This window comes from Hibiscus syriacus, unplaced genomic scaffold (assembly GCF_006381635.1).
Source record: "Hibiscus syriacus cultivar Baekdansim isolate YM2019G1 unplaced genomic scaffold, ASM638163v2 tig00110744_pilon, whole genome shotgun sequence".
In the NCBI taxonomy this organism is placed as follows: Eukaryota; Viridiplantae; Streptophyta; class Magnoliopsida; order Malvales; family Malvaceae; genus Hibiscus; species Hibiscus syriacus.
In genome coordinates this window covers 720,430-744,111 of record NW_024062846.1, presented here as the reverse complement: position 1 = coordinate 744,111, position 23,682 = coordinate 720,430, and the positions used below count along the sequence as shown (strand labels likewise).

Sequence of the window (23,682 nt, the reverse complement as noted above, 5' to 3'; positions counted from 1 at the left end):
ACCCTTAAAATGGGTTATATCATAACCTTCATGCGGCGACGTTTTGGCAATAAGGGAGACCGAGTGCCCGAGTTATAGGATAATAGCAGTTTCGGTTCTTTTTGCTTTGTAATATCACCTGTTGGACTTAAATGAGAATTTGTGTTATCTCGTTTTGAGCATTTATCTTTCTATGTTTATATTTAAGTCACCAGTTTATACATTATGCCATGATTGATAATATTCGAATCTAACCATGATCTTTATGAATATTTATTTTGATCACTATTTTGTATGGATGCCTTTAGGTAAATTTATTCTTTATCCCTCCATGTTTCTGGTTTATTTCATTTTAGTCCCAAATCCTATTTATGGGTTTCTTGTGTTTCTATTGCCTGTATTGTATAAGATTCGTATTCTGCACCATGATTCTTGTTTTATTTACATTTATGCTAGTGAAATTTTTGTTCGTATGACTTAGTCCCTATTTTTTATTTAGCTTTATTGTGGTCCTTACTATTCTATTTTTAATTAATTTAATTCTTGTATAATTTGATTTCTATTTCTTTTCATTTTTCCCATGAATGCATATTTATATATGTTTATTTATTTATGTGTGTATATATTATATCATATTATATGTGTATATATTTATTTAATATTTCTTAACTCTTGTATATATATTATTAATTTTTATTTTATTTTGTTCGATCTTATTTATTTATTTTATTTTATATAATGCCCAGTTGTCAATATTTTTTTATATATCTCTTGCACTTGATGTTTATTTTTTTATTCAAATATTTTCAAGAACCCTCTATTGTAGAATGGACGTGAAAAGCATTGCTTGATCGAAGTAGTGTGATTCGATACGACATTTGACCTCAAAACAAACTTGAAATAAGTCGAATTTATTTTTATAAAAATGACAATTAATCCACTTTTATTCAAATGATGCAATGCTTGTTTCTTCAAATAGTAAGTTATTTTATGAAATTACCGATATTCAATTTTTATTCTATTTGTAACTTCTGACAACGTTGAGAAGAGGGACATTTCTCGTATAAGAGAGAAATAGAAGAGATAGCCTTCCCATTGGAGGATGTGCAAATCCCATTTTTTTTCAAATAAAGTCATAATTGTTTTTTAAACCTAATTGTTTTCAAAAATGGTTATGACAAGTGTGTTTTTATATCCTGTGGTAATATGCTGCATTTTCGGTTTATTATGCTTTTTTTTTTCTTCATGTTTCTATCCATGTTTTTTTAAACATCTAGTGAATTTCCTATCGCCTTTTTACGGTTCTATGGTCAGTTTTTAAAAGTAAAAAAAAATTTGAGAAATTCAAAGGATGCTTGAATTTGCCAGTACAGTCAAATTAAATTTTTGATATTTCAGTTTTGATGTAGAGTATGTTGTGTCTTGTTACGGTAAAAACTTGAACATTACCATTGATTTCTTTTTCTCCAATTGTCATATTTGAAGACCTGCAATCTCTTTCAATACATTCTGTTCTGATTTAAATGATGGCATAGTTTTGTATAGTATATAACTGTAACTCCTCTGTTTGATGCTCACTTGTAATTTATGTTTTCCTAAGTGATCATGCAGATAAATTCGGTTATGGTGTTTTCCGGTAATTTGTTGGGCATGGGGTCAGCCGGGTTTTTCATGCTGATCCTGTTGTTCAACACTGCAGTAATTATGCTAAACTTAATCTTTTTACTTAGCTACACTGATTTCACTTGTCTTCGACTTGTAGATCTTCTCAGTAATAGATTTGCCTTTTTAAATTATCTATGATTTTACACATACACAAGCCTTTTCTACTGGAAGCACACATCTTAATAGCGTTACGCTTGAATTTCAGGAAACAATGAAGGTGGACGTATGGTCTTGAATCAGACCTTTACTATTGGTAATGCCATTCATCCTTAAACCTATGTTCTAAATGATTGTTGAACAACATTCATTCATTCACTCGTTCATTCATGTGCTTCTCCCATTTTGCAGAACCGATGCTAACGATGGGCAGCATTAATCCGGTAATATGGGACGATGATTGGACGTTGGTCACACAAGATGGGAGCTTGTCTGCTCAGTTCGAGCACACAATTCTAATAACCGAAGACGGGGCTGAAATATTGACCGAATGTGAAGCTTGACACCAGATCAGGGTATCGTCCCTTTCCGAGTTATCGTCCGCTTCCCGTGTCCTCCGTCTGAACCTTAACTTTTACACACGTCACCCTTAGAAAAAGACACCATTCAGGGTTTTATTATCTAAATTATTTGTTTTTTTTGCTATTTGTTCAGGTTGAAACTCCATATAGATAGCAACTGTAGTTAACAATCCATTATTTTTATATGATTTATAAATGAAATATATCCATGGTTTTTATATATTTGATATCTTTTGTTTTGTTTTTTAATCAGAAATTTATGATGCATTAATTACATGATAAGAGAATAACATATTTCTATTCTACACTACCAACCAATTGTTTTTTTTTAAAGTATATTAATAAATGAAAAATACTTAAAATATTGCTTGTGTAGTGTAAAAAACTAAGATTTGGTTTGGTGTTCATTATGAATGATTGGTGAACAAAACACTCTAATGCTTGGTTGACGCTTAATGCTTAGTATGTTTAGGCTTTCTCTCAACCATTCAATTCTCCATAAGGTTTTAGGCAAATTTAAGATCACAAAAGAAACAAAAGAGAAAGGTGCTTGCAACAAACAATATATTTCCATTTTGGATGTAAACACAAACGAGTATTGTGGTATGGGATTAGTGGTCCTTTGATTTCATCAATCAAACTTGAAACAGATAAAAGACAACAAAGATACGGTCACTATGTAATGCAAATTCACGTGGAAAACGAAATCAAAGTTGTGCCGTTGTGTTTTAAGGATGCAATCAACCATTATATGCTCTTCTTATCCGTATGATGATAAGTGGAAATAGACTGTTGAAATTATCATATTTTTTAAAATTATTTTCAGTAAATATCTTTTTATTTCTTACTATTAATTTCAACAATTATTTTTACTCGTTCAATGATTTTTTTTATGTGTATAATTAAAAAATTATATATAAATATTGCGTTTGTGAGGATAACACAGAAGTAGCGTTTGCAAGAATATACAAGGCCTAATTTGAAACTTTGAATTGTAATGCAAGGCCAAACCTTGCCCAACTTTCGAACATGGTGAGAGAAGCTATTTAATCAAAACCACAGCCTGGCCATTGTTACATTCACCATGGAAGCCTTCAACGTTATGCCAACAACTTATGGTCAAAAAATCACTGTTTTAAGCATTGACGGTGGAGGAATTAGGGGTATTATACCTGCAACTATCTTGAGTTTCCTCGAACACAAGTTAAAGGTACGTTGACTGGTCATCGATTTTTCATTTGAATCGAGCATTCGGGTCTCCAATTTCTTCTCATATCATCTATTTTTTTTTACCAGGAACTAGATGGAGAAGATGCTCGGATTGCGGATTATTTCGATGTAATTGCAGGAACTAGCACAGGGGGTCTAATGTCAGCCATGTTAACAGCTCCAGACGAAAATGGACGTCCTCTCTTTAAAGGAGAGGATATTGCTCCCTTTTATCTCACACATGTCCCCATGATATTTCCTCGGAACAACTACAAGTAGTGCATCGCTTTCTCCCTTTTATTGGAATTGTTTCTCATTCACTGTAATGGAAAATGGGTATTTGTTGTTCAGGAAGATGACGATGAAGATGAATGGTCTAATGAGGCCAAAATACAATGGGAAGTATCTAAGGAAGACCATATGCAAGGTCCTGGGAGATCGAAGGCTTCACCAAACTCTAACCTCTGTTGTTATACCCACATTCGACATCAAATTGCTTCAACCCACTGTTTTCACTACGTTTGAGGTGGGATTTCCATTAACATTTTCATGTTCACAGACTTGAGAAAACCGTTCTAATTCTGGAATGTTGCAGGCAAAGAAGGATACTTCTAAAGATGCTTTGCTGTCCGATATTTGTATTGCTACAGCTCGGCTCCAACTTACTTCCCAGATTATAGATTTAAAACCCAAGATTCTCAAGGAACTGTCAGGGAATTTCATCTTGTTTATGGAGGGATTGCTGCAAATAACCCTGTAAGTTCTGTTTTATTTCTGATTGGTATAATGCCAAAACTATCCCTCTTTCGTCATTTGGCTCCCATTCTTTTTTTTAAAGTATTTTGCTCTCCACGTTTTATTTTAGAGTACAAAGACTCGTAATGTTTGATCAATTAATCATTTGACCATATTCTTTTTTAGATCATTTGGACTCATAACATTTATATTTTAGGGTAAAAAGCCCATATTTTTGTTGCGTTAATGGCTAGTTAACAAACATCCATATGTGTAGAGAGTCCCTTTTATCCCAAAAGAAAACGTCTGGGGACAAATACTCTAAAAAAGATAAAGATTAAAATAACTATTTTTTTTGAAATGATTAAAATTACTATTTAATGAGGCATAAAAGGATCTTGTTCGTGTTTCAATTTTTTCAATAATAAATTTTGCAAATATTATGGTCAGGAAACAAAAATTTTAAAAAATACATGTGTTAAAAATTTATTTTGAGATCTAAACCATTTGCTATAGTACAGGTGAAACTCGGTACGCCCTCATGACGAGTTTCATAAAATATCTTAAAAACATATAACTTCTCATGTAGTATGGATGAAATTTATATGAACTTGTCATGAGGTCATGAAGAGTTTCAATTATTTGTTATATTTTATAGAACTCTTCACAAGTAGCAAATGATCTAGATCCCAAATTAGTTTTCCAACATCTATATTTCCTTAATTTTTTTCCGTTTGCCTTATTTGTCGATAAAATTGGCCAATAGGCCAAACGGATAAAAAAATTGGTTGATTAGGCTATTTCTAAAATTAATTTGGGATATCCGACATTTACTACAGTGACTTGAAATTCGTCACGTGTGCATGATGAGTGCAAATAAAATATATTTTTTTATTAAAACTTGTCACCATGACCTAACGAATTCTCTAATAAAATAATTATATTTTTGGAACTTGTCATGTCGACGTGACGAGTTTGAACAAAAAAAATTATCTGGGTAAACTCATCATGTGTAGACCCCAAATTAAAACCCGGATTAACTTAATGGGATAATTCTTTTACCCACTTGGCTTATTAGGCCAATTTGCCTTCAACAAAGCCATTTTTTTTGACATTATGCATTTCTGATTTATATTATAGATTATAAATTCTTCTGGTATCTAAATTAGAGGCGCCTTGCATTTTGTATGCACTTTTAGCATTGAAGCCAACAGGGTTAGCGTTCCCAGATGACCAAGAACATGGAGTTACAGTGAAAAGAGCACTTAACTATGAGAATTACATCATAATTTCTCTAGGCACAGGAACCAGCAAGATGGAGAAGAAATACAATGCCAAAACTGCAGAAAAATGGGGAATTCTGGGTTGGCTTTACAGTGAAGGAAGCTCTCCATTAGTTGACGCCTTCACTTTTGCTGGAGCAGACATGGTTGATGTAGCCCCCAGACCCGGTCTGTAATTTAGACCCAAACCTAAGTGGTCACATATCTCATTCAGAGATTTTTTTTAAAACATCTTATAATACATTAGATATAATACAGAACAAAATGTTAATAATACAGATATATCCAAAACGATAGCAATTACATATCACCAAACATAACTGAAAAAACATATAGAGATATAAGTTCGTACAAAATAAGTAGTTGATCTCTCCTGATGCCAAATCTGATAGTTTACAATTTGCTTCTATCTGAAAAAGGGTAAAAACTACAGAATGAGCTAAAAAGCCCAGTGTGCTCCATACAATGTATATAAAAACATACTGATAAAAATATTCCAGTAAAATCAGTTTATGCAATTATGTCGTTAAAAATATGAACACTACCCCCAGCCCATCACAACAGAATGTGTAGGTTCCCCAGAACCATACACCCAGCCCACACAACAAATAAGGCCCTGAGCACAAAGCCGAGGAACCTGCGGATATACTTCCTTCAACAATACCCCCCAATGATAGAGATGTTCATGAATGTATTTGAATGAAAACCATGATTAATTCTTTAAAACATAAAAGTGTTCATATTTGGAAATCATATACAGAAATACGAAAATCAGAAGACAAATCAGTAGTATACAGAAATTCAGATATTGGATAATCAGTATTAAGAGAATCGATATAAAATACCATAACCAGAAATCATATCAGAAATATACAGTAAATCAATATCAGATACACAATATTCAGATATATATTTTAAAACATTACTAATGTAACACTGTCGGAAAACACACCTGTAACAGTCTGAGAAATCAGATAGGGAAGCATATTATTGGGTTTGTCGATCACGCTCTGTTACAGTGCTAGATCCTACGAATTAGAAAAAAATCCATATTGGAATCCTAGTATAAATAATCTTAATCTTTATTTAAATAATATACGGAACCTACGTGTATTTCTTGTAGTACGCGGTTCGGACTGATCTGACGAACGAACAACTCCAGACCTAACTGATCCTCGCTCAGGTGAAATACGAGTACCTTTATAAAATATTTTATTGAATCAATTCCTTAACCAAATCTCAAATAAATAATTAAAATATTAAAATACTAAGCCTTTTGGGTTTACATGCTCGATTCAGGGATTTCGGGTCAAAATTTGCCAAAACGGACTTCGGAATCAGATTCAGAACGTCGAAAAACATAAAGTATGACCTTCTGAAATTCTGAATTCTTGGTCAAAATCAAAGTCAACGGGTTTGAATGACGATTTGGAGACTTTCAAATTCGAATTTGGTGAAACGGACCCCAAAAACAGATTCAGGACGTCAAAAAATGTCAGGATAGCTATTCTCGAAAAAGATTAACGGCCGTTTAATAGCCGGTCAAAGTTCTGGTCAAAGCAGGTCAACAAACTGTCAATCATTTTACAGAAATATCATCCTTTTTAAATTAATTACTAAAATAGCACCTATTTCGAATTAATTACTAAAATAGCACCGGTCAACGGTCAACGGTCAACGGGTCGGGTCAACGGTCGGGTCGGTCAACGGGTCGGGTCAACGGTCGGGTCGGGTCAGAACTGGTCAAACCGATCAAAACCTTTAAAAACCGGTCAAACCGGTTATTTTTGCCTTCCCCACGCGCAATGACGGCATGTGGGGGCACGTGCGACGTCTATAAGTGTCGAAAAATTTACAGAAAATTTTTTAAAAATTATTTTGAGCGATTTCGAGATACTTACAAAGCTCGGTTCAAATTTTTGAACGACGGAGAGCTCGATTTCAACAAATCGGAAACTTTGACCGCTTCACCTCCCCACGCGCCGCCGTCAACGAAGACCAAGGATGACACCGGCGGACTCGGAACGGCACAAGGAACACGATGGTGCGGGAGGTGTCGTAAACGGAGCAACGATCGACGATGAATTTAAGATTTTCTCGGCTATTGAACTAAAAAAAGTCGAGACTTTGACTTGAAATTCACGGCGTTTGGCAGCATTTCACTTCAATTAATTTAAGGTGTTTGTTCCACGCTCGATGATAAACACGATGGTGGTTTCAAAACGACGATCCGAGGTCGGATGGCGTCGGAATCGGGTTTGGAAGTTGTGTGAAAAAAAAGAAGAAATTTGAGCAATTGGTTTCTGTAGAAACCAATTGCACGTCTAAATGACCAGAGCCTGCCGACACTTCAGGGGTAAATTCAGGGCTTGATCCTTGAATTTTCTTTAACTCTAAAATAGGCTACAAGTTTTAATCCCCAAAATTTACCAATTTACAAAATTAAAACCTCAAATTTCATTTAAATAATATTTTCAAACTTTCGGGTTGTTACAATTCTCCCCCTCTACAAGAAATTTTGTCCTCAAAATTTACCTTATGAAAATAGATGCGGAAATTGAACCTCCATTGACTCCAATGTCTCCCAAGTAGCTTCTGATGGGCTACGATTACTCCACTGAACTTTGACCATTGGAATACGCCTATTCCGAAGAACTCACTCATCCCTCTCTAAAACCTGAACAGGCTCCTCCTCATATGATAAATCAGGTCTCAGTTCTACCTCGTCAACCTGAATGATGTGATTGGATCTGGACGATATCGCCTCAACATAGACACATGAAAAACATCATGAATACGACTGAGCTGGGGAGGCAACTCAAGCTGATAAGCAACAGGTCCAACTTTCTTCAAAATATGATACGACCCAATAAATTGCGGACTCAGTTTACCCTTACGCCCAAATCTCAATACCTTCTTCCATGGGGATACCTTGAGAAAAACCTGATCCCCAACCTCGAACTCGATATCCTTACATCGCTTATCTGCGTATGATTTCTGCCTATTAAATGCCTCTTTTAAGCGATCACGGATCAATCTGACAATATCTTCAGTCTCTCGAACCAATTCTGGACCCAAAGTTTTTCTATCATGCAACTCTGTCCAACATATAGGAGTACGACATCTACGTCCATACAGAGCCTCGTACGGTGCCATGCGAATACTCGCCTGATAACTTTTATTGTAAGCAAACTCAACTAACGACAAGAAATCTTCCCAGCTACCACGAAAATCAATCACACAACCCTGTAACATATCCTCCAACACTTGAATAACTCGTTCAGAATGTTCACAGTCTGAGGATGAAAAACTGTATTGAAATTCAAACGAGTACCCATAGCCTCGTGCAAAGCTTTACAGAACCTGGAAGTGAACCTCGGATCTCTATCAGATATGATAGACAACGGTACACCATGAAGTCTAACAATCTCAGAAATGTACAACTTAACCAGTTTGTCCAGAGAATAATTAACTCGGATAGGAATAAAGTGCACTGACTTGGTGAGTCTATCAACAATCACCCAAATAGAATCTTTTTTGGAAGGAGTCAGAGGAAGACCAATAACGAAGTCCATTGTAATGCGCTCCCATTTCCACTCAGGAATCTTAATTGACTGTAACAATCTAGATGGATGTTGGTGTTCCGTCTTAACCTGCTGACAAGTCAAACACCTCACCACAAAATCTGAAATATTCTTTTTCATACCAGTCCAGAAGTAGCGCTCTTTGAGATTATTGTACATTTTGTCCCCGCCAGGATGCATAGCATAAGGACTACTATGAGCCTCCTGAAGAATAACCCGTCTCAACTCATCATCTTTAGGTACACAGTAACGACCGTGAAAACACAAAATACCATCGTGATTCACAGTATACTCTGAACCCGTTCCCTGCTTAACTTGTTCAATAATGGGAAGCAATGAGCTATCCAAAAGTTGTTTGGCCTTAATCTCCTTGGCCAAAGTGGGTTTATCCTGCAACTCTGCTAATAGATTGTTATCATCAAATAAACTCAAGTTAGTGAATAAGGCTCTGAGATCTGATATCGTCTTACGGCTCAAGGCGTCTGTCACTACATTATCTTTTCCTGGATGATATTCTATCTCTAAATCATAGCCCTTTAAAAGCTCCAACCAGCGATGCTGTCTCAAATTTAATTCTTTCTAAGTAAGCAAATACTTCAGACTCTTATGATTAATATACATATAACACTTTTCTCTGTATAGATAGTGTCTCCATATCTTTAAAGAAAAAACCACGGCAGCTAACTCCAGATCGTGAATAGGATAGTTACGCTCATGCCGCTTTAACTGACGCGAAGCATAAGCGACAACTTTCCCATCTTGCATCAAAACACATCCTAATCCAGAGTGAGAAGCATCATTGTAGACAGAAAAATCTTTCCCAGATTCAGACTGAATTAGCACTAGGGCTTGAGTTAGAACAGTCTTCAATTTCTCAAAGCTAGCTTGTTGGTTCCCAGACCAGACAAATGGAACATCTTTCCTCAATAGTTTCGTCAGAGGAGCTGCAATAAGGGAGAACCTCTCAACGAAATGACGGTAGTAACCAGCTAAGCCCAAGAAACTACGGATCTCAGAAATGTTCCTGGGTTGCTTCCAGTTCAGAATAGCCTCCACTTTGCTTGGATCCACCTGAATACCATTAGCAGAAACGATATGTCCAAGAAAAGTCACTTCGCTGAGCCAAAACTCGCACTTGCTCAACTTAGCGTATAGCTTATTCTCCCTTAGAGTCTGTAGAACAATCCTTAAATACTCCTCATGTTCTGCTTCACTTCTAGAATACACCAGTATGTCATCAATGAACACAACTACAAACTGGTCCAAATAAGGTCGAAACACCCTATGCATCAGATCCATAAAAGCAGTAGGGGTATTTCTTAACCCGAATGACATCACTAAAAACTCATAATGCCCATACCGAGTACGGAAAGGAGTCTTCGAAATATCTGAGTCTTTCACTTTGAGTTGATAATAACCAGACCTCAAGTCTATTTTTGAAAAGATAGAAGCCCCTCGAAATTGGTCAAATAGATCATCGATCCTGGGCAGAGGATATTTGTTTTTAACCGTGAGCTTGTTCAGTTTCCTATAATCAATACAAAGTCTCAATATCCCATCTTTCTTCTTGACAAAGAGAACTATGGCTCCCCACGGTGATACACTGGGTCGGATAAATCCCCTAACCAACAACTCCTGAAGTTGGACTTTTAGTTCTTTAAGCTCCTTTGGGGCCATACGATAAGGAGCCATTGAAACCGGAGTGGAACCAGAATAGACTTCAATTTCAAACTCAACTTTTCTATCAAGAGGTAATCCAGGCAACTCATCGGGAAAAACATCGGGAAATTCCTTAACAATCCGGATGCCTTCAATATCAGATTGAGAACTCCTAGTATCCAATATATAAGCAAGAAACGCCTCGGAACCTTTCCTGATCATCTTCTCAGCTACCAAAGCAGACACAACATTCGTCAGAAATCCATGGCGTTCCCCGATCATTACAATTTTTCGATTATCTGGGGTATTCAGAACAACTCTCTTGGTCTCAAAATCAATATTTACTCGATGTTTGTCCAACCAATCTACATCGAGAATCAAATCAAACTCTTCCAAAGGTAACTCCATCAGGTCAGCCGAAAAAATTTCCCCATTGATCTCTATAGGGCACTGTCTAAAAATATGATCCAACATAATGGACTTGCCTAAGGGACTTTGAACTATCACCGAATGCTCAATATTCTTAACAGGAATATTTAGACACTCAGAAATAGAATGCGATACATAGGAATTGGTAGAGCCACTATCAAACAATGCAAAGTAGAGAACTGAATGAATAGTATAAGTACCTGCAGTCACATTAGGCCCATCACGATCTTGTCGAAGTCTGGCAGTGTAAACCAATGCAGGCTGTATGGCCTCAGATCTGGCTGGACCCCTACTCTGAGATGCTCGGCCTATGCTGGCCGATCCAGGTGCTCTCTCCTAAGTACGACCCTATGCTGGAGTCTGGACTGTACTATGAGAACGAGCAGGAATACGAGCTAGTGTCTGAACTGTAGTAACTGATACTGGACAATCCCTTATAAAATGGTCACCAGAACCACATTTAAAACATGTACCAAAGTTTTTTCTGCATTCCCCAGGATGAGGTTTTCCACAATAATTATATGGCTGTAACCCGGAAGAATCAACAGATCTAGAAGACTAAACAGTTGAAGAACCGGATGCTATAGGCATGGCACTCGCACCGCCTCTCTGAAAAGATTTACCCCTGCCTCTCTTGCTAGGATATGCAGAAGAATCAACAGAACCAGAAGGCCTCCTGAATCAGGTTTGAGCTCGATCACTATCTCTCTTGTGCTCCATACCCAGTCGCTCTATTTCCTCAGCAGTCTTGGCTATCTTAACCAAGGCATCAAAATTCCTCTCTTGGTGGGTAGCGACTCGACTCCTGATCTCATACCTGAGTTCATTCTCGAACCTCAAGCATCGATCTGTCTCAGTGTCAACAAGTCCAGGAGCATAACGGCTCAATCGGATGAACTCATCCTCGTAGTCCATAACAGACATGCTACCCTGCTCCAGATTCTGAAACTCCTAACGTCATTCCTGCAGGTATCTCTCTCCGATGTAGCGACTCTGGAAGCGCGTCTTGAAAAGATCCCATGTTAACTGGTTTCTCAGAATACTACCAGAAATTGATTGCCACCATATGAAGCTCTCTTTCTTCAACATAGTTAGGGCCCCCTTCAACTTCTGTTCAGGTCTGAGGTCCATCTCATCCATAATCCTCTCTGTGTCCTTTAGCCAATACTCAGCGTCTGTCGTAGGTCCACCAATAATACCCTCGAATGGAACTACACCAGCAGCAACCAGAGAATTTGAAATCTCAATCGCAGTCATATTACTAGGGGCTCTGGCAGCTCTCTGAAACATGCAGAATATAGCTCTATTAATGGCATCTTCGTTCATGTCAGTATCCTCATCTCCAGTGACGGAAGGATCTCTCACAGGAGTAAACTGGTCATCATGAGAAAGGGTCGGATCTACTTGCGGAATAGGAGGATCACGTGGAGACATCTGATCGTCAATCGTAACAGAAAGTCGAGCAACTCGCCCTCGACCACGTCTACGTCCTGTCCTACGACCTCTAGCAGCACTCATCGTTGGATCTATAAGGCTCTATAGAAAGAATTTGAAACATATGTCAGATTAGCATCAGGGATCTCGAGAAAATTTTTAAATCATAAAATAAGGTGACATTTTTTTTATTTCTTAGAAATCCAAAATTTAGGACTCATATACAGTCCGAGTATTTAAACCGAAAGCTCTGATACCACCAAATGTAGCCCCCAGACCCGGTCTGTAATTTAGACCCAAACCTAAGTGGTCACATATCTCATTCAGAGATTTTTTTAAAACATCTTATAATACATTAGATATAATACAGAACAAAATGTTAATAATACAGATATATCCTAAACGATAGCAATTACATGTCACCAAACATAACTGAAAAACATATAGAGATATAAGTTCGTACAAAATAAGTAGTTGATCTCTCTTGATGCCAAATCTGATAGTTTACGATCTGCTGTTATCTGAAAAAGGGTAAAAACTACAGAATGAGTTAAAAAGCCCAGTGTGCTCCATACAGTGTATATAAAAACATACAGATAAAAATATTACAGTAAAATCAGTTTATGCAATTATGTCGTTAAAAATATGAACACTACCCCCAGCCCATCACAACAGAATGTGTAGGTTCCCCAGAACCATATACCCAGCCCACACAACAAATAAGGCCCTGAGCACAAAGCCGAGGAACCTGCGGATATACTTCCTTCAACAATACCACCCCAATGATAGAGATGTTCATGAATGTATTTGAATGAAAACCATGCTTAATTCTTTAAAACATAAAAGTGTTCATATTTGGAAATCATATACAGAAATACGAAAATCAAAAGACAAATCAGTAGTATACAGAAATTCAGATATCGGATAATCAATATTCAGAGAATCGGTATAAAATACCGTAACCAGAAATCATATCAGAAATATATAGTAAATCAGATATCAGATATGCAATATTCAGATATATATTTTAAAACATTACTAATGTAACACTGTCGGAAAACACACCTGTAACATGAGAAATAAGATAAGGAAGCATAGTACTGGGTTTTTCGATCACGCTCTGTTGCAGCACTAGATCCTACGAATTAGAAAAAAAATCCATATTGGAATCCTAGTATAAATAATCTTAATCTTTATTTAAATAATATACGGAACCTACGGGTATTTCTTGTAGTGCGCGGTTCGGACTGATCTGACGAACGAACAACTCCATACCTAACTGATCCTCACTCAGGTGAAACACGAGTACCTTTATAAAATATTTTATTGAATCAATTCCTTAACCAAATCTCAAATAAATAATTAAATATTAAAATACTAAGCCTTTTGGGTTAACATGATCGATTCAGGGATTTCGGGTCAAAATTTGCCATAACAGACTTCGGAATCAGATTCAGAATGTCGAAAAACATAAAGTATGACCTTCTAAAATTCTGAATTCATGGTCAAAATCAAAGTCAACGGGTTTGACTGACGATTTGGAGACTTTCAGATTCGAATTTGGTGAAACGGACCCCAAAAACAGATTCGAAACGTAAAAAAATGTCAGGATAGGTATTCTCGGAAAAGATTAACGGTCGTTTAATACCCGGTCAAAGTCGGTCAAAGTTTTGGTCAAAGGAGGTCAACAAACTGTCAACCATTTTACAAAAATAACACCCTTTTTAAATTAATTACTAAAATAGTACCTATTTCGAATTAATTACTAAAATAGCACCGGTCAACGTCAAGGGTCAACGGGTCGAGTCAACGGTCGGGTCGGGTCGAACTGGTCAAAACCTTTAAAAACTGGTCAAACCGATTATTTTTGCCTTCCCCACGAGCAGTGGGGGCGCGTGCGGCATCTATAAGTGTCGGAAAATTTACAGAAAAATTTCTAAAAATTATTTTGAGCGATTTCGAGATACTTACAAAGCTCGGTTCAAATTTTTGAATGGCGGAGAGCTCGATTTCAACAAATCGGAAACTTTGACCGCTTCACCTCCCCACGCACCGCCATCGACGGAGACCAAGGATGACACCGGCGAACTCGGAACGGCATAAGGAACACGATGGTGCGGGAGGTGTCGTAAACGGAGCAACGATCAGCGATGAATTTAAGATTTTCTCGGCAATTGAGCTAAAAAAGTCGAGATTTTGACTTGAAATTCACGGCGTTTGGCAGTGTTTCACTTCAATTAATTTAAGGTGTTTGTTCCTCGCTCGATGACGAACACGATGGTGGTTTCAAAACGACGATCGGAGGTCGGATGGCCTCGGAATCGGGTTTGGAAGTTATGTGAAAAAAAAGAAGAAATTTGAGCAATTGGTTTCTGCATAAACCAATTGCACGTCTAAATAACCAGAGCCTGTCGACACTTCAGGAGTAAATTCAGGGCTTGATCTTTGAATTTTCTTTAACTCTAAAACAAGTTACAAATTTTAAAAATTTTCAATTTAGTCCTCAAAATTTACCAATTTACAAAATGAAAACCTCAAATTTCATTTAAATAATATTTTCAAATTTCCGGATGGTTACAGTTGATCTTCATATGTCAATGATTTTCAGCTCAATTAAATCTGAGAAAAACTACCTTCGGATTCAGGTACCTTTTTTTTAATCACAAAACACAGTTTGGAACAACATGTTTTGAACTTGGAATGTGTTCCTTTCGTAGGATGATAACTTAAGTGGGGATGCATCATCAACTGATAAAGCTACTAAAAAGAACATGAGGAACCTTGTGGAGATTGGTGAAAAGCTATTGCACAAAAAATGAATCTTGACACTGGGATTTTCGAATCTGTTCACGATGAAGGAACCAATGAAGAAGCTCTCTCAAGGTCCTTTATCTTTTAAAAACAAGGCTAACTACATGTTTAGTCATACATCTATTCTCGCAATTCTGTTCTGATCACCCAATTATTTTTTTCTTCAAAATCATGCCTAACGTTCCGGTTTTGTTTTGTTTTGGTCACATATCGTTAAAAAATAAATAGAACTGCTGGCATGGTAACGTGCTGATATAACATTAACTTACGGTGACATGTCAGCATTACTAAAATATAAAAAGTTATGTCAGAAAATATGAAACTGCATAAATAAATGAGTAACTAAATATATAGTTCACCCAAGAAAAAAAAAGAGAGTATTTGCTTAAAACTTAAGTCAGAAAAACTATAGTTTATCATACAGAGTTCTTTTGTGTGCAGATTCGCGAAACTGTTATCCGAGGAAAGGAGACTCCGAAAAACAGAGATTGCAAAGCGGCTTCAAATAAAATCAACCTCTGTTGGCTGAAAGCTTCTGGAACTTACTGCTGTTACAGAATTTAGATTACTTACGAAAAGAATTCATTCGTGTGATGTTTATGTGTAAATCCAGATATTAATTATTCTTATGAAATGTTATATAGTAAATATATTAGTTTGTAATTATTGATAACCTTATGATCCAAGCTGTATTACCATTTTAAACATCTATCTTCTTTATCCAGGATAGACCGAAGATTTATCGTATCCCCTAAAACTTTTAATATAACTTTTTAAATTCGTACCCCTAACTTAAATTTCTACATCCATCCATCCCTAATCATTTAATAAATATGAGACATGAAGCAAAAAAATTACATAAATGTGTTTAAATTACCCGAACTCCTAAATTAAAAAGACAAAAGGTGTTTATGTGATTTTAAATTAGCGTCATTTTAAATATTGAATTAATAATCATATCCATCGAATTAAAATTGGATCGATAAATTTTATTATAATTTTTAATTATATATATATAATACGTAATTTTACATTAATTAATTTACATGATATTATACAATAAGTAATACTGAGACTTATTTTATACTCTTATATCGCAAATTTTCGTGTGCCACAATTTTTAATAAGCTTAATTAGAAAATAAGCGATCGAATTATATATTTTTTTAAATAGGTGTCCAATTTTTTTATTCATCCAGGTGTCAAATGTTACAAACGTTACCACTTTAGGTGCCTCAACCATAACGGCCATTAAATTCTTCTATTAAAGGACACGTGTCGTATTCTAGTAATTTTAAAATTTTTATTTAAAATATTATTATGTTTAAAAAAACCAAAATTTTTTGAAGAACTTTAAAAGAAAACCATAAACTTTGAAAACCCGAATTTTAACCCCTAAACCCACACCGACCGTCGCCCTTTATCATCGATGAACCTCCACCCAACGATTGATAACCCCATGAAAAGCCATCGGAATAGAAGCCAGTCGACAGTTAATCAACACGTGTACTCCAACGAACCCCGACGCTACAAATCGCGACCCCAAGTGATTCCGATAACCAATCGACAAAATGTTGAGATAATCGATCGACGAATCGGCCAAGAGGAGGTGAATTGGCAATACAAATTTCGGTGGAAGCCTTTGCAGAAAATTGAAAATATTTGCACAACGATTTAGAGTGGTTCGACTTTCTCAACCAAAGTCTACGTCCACTACCTTAGCTATCCACACTAAGGATTTTCCAACAAATTCACTAATTTGTTCTTTCTTTTGAGGACAAAGAGTAACCTTACAACTCCCTCAAGAATTATACCCCAAATTCTTGAGAACGCTCTCTCCTAAAGAGAAGAATACAAATTTTACAAACTTACAAAAAAACCTCACAAGGCAAGATGTTTGCTCAATTCTAGAACAAAGAAAGAACACTCAAAGATGAATACAATTGAGCACAAATGGTGTTCTTGAAAGCAAAATGAATATTGAAAGGAAATAGGCTTGAAAATGCTCAAACGATAAGTTCAAGGCTTTCTATTTGATTCTCTCTCAATTCTTGTTTCTTGTTTTTTATCAATGGCTTTTGAGCTTGTTTAAATACACCTTGGATCACTTCTGAACGTTGGGGGTCATTGGTGAAGTCAATAGAGCCGTTGTTGTATGTTTTCCACTTAAAAAATCTGTTAGGAGCGTAGGTGTATCGATACACTATCAAGTGTATCGGTACACTCAGTGTAAAATTCCTATATTTCGACTGTTAGTTAACCTAGTGTATCGGCACATCTCAAGTGTATCGGTACACTAATTACATTCGATGTTTCTCGAAGCCAGGAGTGTATCGATGCATCAACTGTGTATCGGTACATAAAAACGCATTCGATGTTGGTGTGTATCGATATATTCAAGAGTGTATTGGTACATCCCTTTGTAAAAATTATTTTTGGCCCGATTATAGTTCGAAATACTTTGTAAAAATTGTTTCAAAAATATTTTAAGACTAAAACACAATTTTACACTTAAGTAAGGATCAAAATTGACCTTGGAAAAACTTGGTGTAATATTTGATATTCGAATAATTTACTCGAATATTTATTTTGAAATCAATATAAAATCTTAAAATTCAATAGGAATTTATTTGTTATATCGAAACATCAAAATGTTTTCAACAATCTCCCCCTTTTTGATATAACAAAACATTTAAGTAATTTTAAGACTTTCTTTGAAAATTATTTTTGAAATCAATTTGGAAAATTACTCCCCTTACTTTATTCTCCTCCTTTTTTGTTAACTCAAAAAGACTATAAAACGTTTTTAAACGAGATTTTTAAGAAGATAGCCAATTGATTTAAATAGTTATAGATATAGCTTAAGATGCTAAGATTACAATCAAGAGAAATGTTAGCCATTTGTTCATAAAAAATATTCATAATCAATGTGTAATGGTAAATTGGTCATAATATTTCTAAAATGATGCACAAAATAATGAAAGAAATATAAACATTAAGCTTAAATTTATTATTCAAATCAAACCATATTCAAACAATCAAAACCAAATATATAAACAACCAATTTCAATCATCCAAACATCCATAACAAATCCAAAAACATCCAAAATGTTTTAACAATAAGTCCTAAGTTCAATCCAAGAAAACTAAAGCAAGGGTAGGTCTAATCATCCATCGATGGATCGGGAGGAAATTGTGCTCGTAGAGCAGTCATCTCGAGTGTGAGTGCATTGATTCGTTCGTTTGTTGTTTCGTTGTTCGCGCGCATCTCCCACAAAATTTCCAATTGTCGAGCCTCCATAGCTGTTATTTGGGACTCTATGGATGTAAACCTCAAGTCGAATGTCTCCATAAACGATTAAAAATATGGAGGTATTGGACTTTCTTGCTGTGCCGGCTCGATATCGGGTACGTGATCATCAATATCTCACATAAGTTGTTCAAGCTCTGGATCATCGTCTGTTGCTGGTGGAGCTTGTGAAGAGCTAGCACCCGGTGTTTTCTCGGTGGATCGAACCCATTGATCCTTGTACTCAGACCATCCTATTTCTTCAAGGTTGTGAAATTTATTTGGTTCTTTAGAGGGATGGCTACATCAAGCTGGACCCTTAGATTGGATTTGATAAACAAATTACTAAGAAGACAACCGTAAACTAACGTTTCTACATATTTGGAGGGAACATTGTTCACGGTTTCTACTATCTCACCAAAGATGATTTGTCGCAGATTTATTTTCTTTTTATTTTGGATACAATGTATCCACCAAAGGTTAACAATGTACTTGTACTACCTTTGGCTCTATAAGGAGTAGCCACAATATTGAAAACATTTTTGTGTTTCGATATAACAAATTAAGTTTAAATGAATTTTAAGATTTTACAAATGATTTTCTAAGTATATTAGATTTAATTAATCGAATATCAAATTATTACTTCAAGTCTTTCAAGTTCAAATTCAAACCTTACTAAATGTGTAAATTGTGTTTTATACTTAATATATTTTTGAAACAATTTTCACAAAGTATTTTGAACCAAAATCAAGCCTAAAATCAATTTTTCAGATTGATGCACCAATCCATGCATCGATGCATCATGAATTAAATTGAACATCGAATGCATTTCATGCATCGATGCACATACCATGCATCGATGCACTGAGGATTTTATGAAAACATCGAATGCATTTCATGCATCGATGCACTCTGACTATTTTGAAACATCGAATGCACTTGATGCATCGATGCACTCTTAGTGCACCGATGCACTAAGGGTCCAACGGTCAAAATATTTGAATTTTACACTGATGCACCGATGTACCATGGGTATGCATCGATGCACTGACGCTCCCAACTGAATTTATTAATTGTTTTCACACTTAAACTGCTCTATTGACTCCACTAAGCATCCCCAACGTTCAGAATCATTTGAAGATGTATTTAAACAAGCTTAGAAGTCATTGATCAATAACAAGAAACAACAATCAACTAGAATCAAGAGAGAATCAAAGAGAAAGCATCAAACCTCAAGTTTGAGCATTTCAAGCCTATTTTTCATTCAATATTCATTTTGCTTTCAAGAACACTACTTGTACTCAATTGTATTCATTTTTTAGTGTTCTTTTCTTTGTTCTAGAATTGTGCAAACATTCTACCTTGTGAGGATTTCCTTATAAGTTTGCAAATTTGTAATCTTCTCTTTGAGAAAGAGTGTTCTAAAAAATTGGGGTATATTCTTGAGGGAGTTATAAGGTTATCTCTTTGGCCTCAAAAGAAAGAACATATTAGTGAATTTGTTGAAAAATCCTTAGTGTGGATAGCTAAGGTAGTGGACGTAGACTTTGATTGAAAAAGTCAACCACTCTAAATCACTGTGCAATTACTTTCAATTTTCTACAAAAGCTTCCACCAAAATTTTAATTGCCAACTCACCCCTCTTGGCCGATTCCGTGGATCGCTTAACTCAATAATTGGTATCAGAGCCTCACTCATTTGAAGGTTTAATCACCTCTTGAGTCGATTCGGAAAGCATTACATCGATTGTCAAGTCATCAATGACCTCTACTTCAAATGTCGACTCCGGTCTCGATTTGATGCCCGTCAACAAACCTCTTTTCTTCAATGGAGATAACTATGCCTATTGAAAGAATAGGATGATGTATTTCATTCAAGCAAGTGACATATAAGCATGGAATGTTGTAGAAGACGGATATATCAAGCCTCTCACTCATCCAAGATTGTGGAGTGAAGGAGAGACAAGAATGTTCCAGCTCAACTCCAAAGCAATCCATATCATATTTTGTGCTCTTGGACCAGATGAATTTGGAAGAGTTTAATCTTGTACAACCGCCAAAGAAATATAGGATAAACTACAAGTCACTCATGAAGGCACCGACGAGGTAAAAGAATCTAAAATTAGTCTTCTAACACATAGCTATGAAAATTTCAAGATGAAACCAAATGAAGATATCAAAGCTATGACGGATAGATTCTCAACGATTGTCAATGGTCTCAAATCATATGGAGAGATCATTCCAAACGAAAAGCTTGTGAGGAAGTTAGTTTACTCACTTCAAAATCATGGCAATCCAAGAAGACTGCAATCATCGAGGCTAAGAACCTAAAGTCATTAACTCTTGAAGAGCTAATCGGTTCCCTCCTTACTCATGAAATGATGCTTGAAATGAGGTAACCTCGATAAGATTGACGAGACACCAAAGGAGAAGGAGAAGAAGAAAAACATTGGAGTTGCTCTCAAATCACAAAAGATGAGAGTGATTCAATGAAGATGACGATGACGAGGAAATGACATTGTTTGCCAAACGTTCAGAAAAATGATGAGACCTTACCGAGAAAGAAAATTCAAACGAAATGAAGGCCTAAAAATGAACCAAAAGAGAAGGATCATATCATTTTCTATGAATGCAAAAAGCCGGGGCATATCAAATATGATTGCCCACAATTGAAAAGAAAGGGTCAATAAAAAATTAAGCTCAAGGCTCATGTGGCTACATGGAGTGATGAAGAGGGTTCCGATGAAGAGGAACAAGAAATAGCAAACTTGTGCTTGATGGCATTCGAGAAAGATTCTGAGGTAACCTCTAACTCATCTGAATTTGATGATTTATCTTATGATGAGCTATTAGAGGAATATAATGGGTTGGCATCAGATTATGAGAAATTGTTTTTAAAATATAAAAATGATGTTTCAAAATTGAAAAATGAAAAACTCATATCCAAAACCAATAACGATCTTGAAAGTAAAATCAAAGATTTGCAAATCAAACTAGTAGAATTTGAAAAGAAAAATTTGGATTTACAAAATTTATTTTCAAAGGTCAATGATGATTATCAAAAGAAAATTGATGATCTTAAAACTTATTTTGATAAAGATGGAACAAAACATTTTGAAAATGGAGAAAATTCAAAATCCAACTTTGTTAGAAAAAGTTTTAAAAACTACAATCATAGAGGTCCCCGAAGAATCTCTAATGGAAAAATCGTTAGAAGTATATGGGTTCCTAAAGGACTCATTACTACTAAAGATAAAGATATCCTACACAAATTGATACCTAAGGGGACTAGGATTTTGGAACCTAATGAATATGGACCCAAAAGAATTTTGGTACCAAAAATTAGAAATTAATCTATGTTTGTAGGAAAAGGAGCATTGCTACAAGGCACGGGAAACAAATTCAAACTCATGGTACCTTGATAGTGGATGCTCAAGACACATGATCGGAGACAAAAACTGGTTCATAGAGCTTAACGCAAAAATGGATGAGAAGTGACTTTTGGTGATAAGTCAAAAGGTCACATCGAAGGTATAGGTACTATAGGTAATACCTCTTCCATACAAATTAAAAATGTTTTATATGTGAATGGATTAAAGCATAATCTCTTAAGTATTAGTCAATTATGTGATAAAGGATTCAATGTCATGTTTGAAACTAATGGTTGTAAAGTTATTGACATTGCATCTAATCGAATTATGCTTGTTGGTTATAGAATAGGAAACATATACATGGTACATTTAGACTCTATTAATATGACTAATTTATGCCTAGTTGCTAAGGATGACCATGATAGTTGGTTATGGCATAGGAGACTAGGACATGCTAGTATGAGTGTTTTGCAACGGCTAATTTAAGGAAATTTAGTTCGAGGGTTGCCTAAGCTTAAATTTGATAATGATAAAATCTGTGATGCTTGTGCTAAAGGAAAACAAAAGCGAATTTCTTTTAAATCCATTAATGATGTATCAACTAGTAGAGTATTACAATTGATCCATATAGATCTTTTTGGGCCAACGAGAACTACTAGCTTGGGTGGAAAACAATATGCATTTGTCTTGATAGATGACTATTCTAGATATACTTGGGTTCTATTCTTAATTACTAAAGATGAAGCATTAGAAAAATTCATCACGTTTTCAAAAGTAATCCAAAACGAAAAAGGTTACTCTATAAATAGTGTTAGGAGTGATCATGGAACTGAATTTGAAAATTTTGGATTTACTGATTTTTTAATTCTAATGGTATTAGTCATAATTTTTTAGCACCTAGAACCCTCAACAAAATGGAGTTGTTGAGAGGAAAAATTGAACTTTAGAAGAAATGGCTAGAACCATGCTCTGTGAAAATAATTTGCCAAAATATTTTTGGGCGGAAGCCACACATACCGCTTGTTATTTTGTAAATCGAGTAATGATTAGGCCGATCTTAAAGAAAACTCGATATGAAATTTTCAAAAATAAAAAGCCTAACATTAGCTATTTTCATCCATTTGGATGTAAATGTTTTATTTTAAACAACAGTAAAGACAATCTTGGCAAATTTGATGCTAAAAGTGATGAAGGAATATTTTTGGGTTATTCCTTTAATTCTAAAGCTTATCGAGTATTTAATAAAAGAACTTTAGTTGTAGAAGAGTCTTTACATGTTGTTTTCGATGATAATCCCCTTCCGAGGAATGATTCTTGTTTGAATGATGATGTAGGTATTATAAATATAAATGACGTTGAACATGACGTTGGAGAACCATCATCAAAGGAAGAAACGAAAGATGAGGAAACTCAAGATCCTCTCGAGAATCTAACCATTGAAGAAAGAGAAGTATCTTACCTAAGAGAGTACAACTATGTCAAAGATGGTGAGATTATAGGTGATCCATCAAAAGGGGTAACAACTCGATCTTTTCTTAGAAATATTTGTAATTATGTTGCATTTATCTCATGCATAGAGCCTAAGAATATTAAAGAAACATTAAAAGATGAACATTGGATTATGGCTATGCAAGACGAGTTAAATTAATTTGAGAGAAGTAAAGTATGGACATTAGTTGAAAGGCCTAATAATAAATCTACTGTAGGTACTAGATGTG

The 23,682-nt window shown here is 35.4% G+C and overlaps 1 protein-coding gene and 1 long non-coding RNA gene across 2 annotated transcripts; both read left to right on the top strand.

Moving 5' to 3' along the window:
• The first annotated feature begins 1,595 nt into the window (after positions 1-1,595).
• Positions 1,596-2,150, top strand: LOC120139339. The gene is made up of 3 exons (XR_005517624.1): positions 1,596-1,677; positions 1,850-1,897; positions 1,993-2,150. It is a non-coding gene; the product is annotated as an uncharacterized LOC120139339 (long non-coding RNA).
• A 1,096-nt stretch (positions 2,151-3,246) lies between these two features.
• Positions 3,247-15,982, top strand: LOC120139358 (patatin-like protein 1). Its single transcript, XM_039154606.1, has 5 exons — positions 3,247-3,372; positions 3,459-3,646; positions 3,723-3,897; positions 3,967-4,127; positions 15,748-15,982. Exons 1-5 carry the CDS (start codon positions 3,247-3,249, stop codon positions 15,833-15,835), a joined length of 738 nt encoding a protein of 245 aa, XP_039010537.1. The 3' UTR covers positions 15,836-15,982.
• Positions 15,983-23,682: the final 7,700 nt, after the last annotated feature.

Coding starts and splice junctions, on each gene's coding strand:
- LOC120139358 (XM_039154606.1), top strand. CDS start 3,247: ATGGAAGCCTTCAACGTTATGCCAACAACTTATGGTCAAAAAATCACT. Junction 3,898..3,966: donor CTGTTTTCACTACGTTTGAG/GTGGGATTTCCA, acceptor GGAATGTTGCAG/GCAAAGAAGGATACTTCTAA. Junction 4,128..15,747: donor GGATTGCTGCAAATAACCCT/GTAAGTTCTGTT, acceptor TTTTGTGTGCAG/ATTCGCGAAACTGTTATCCG.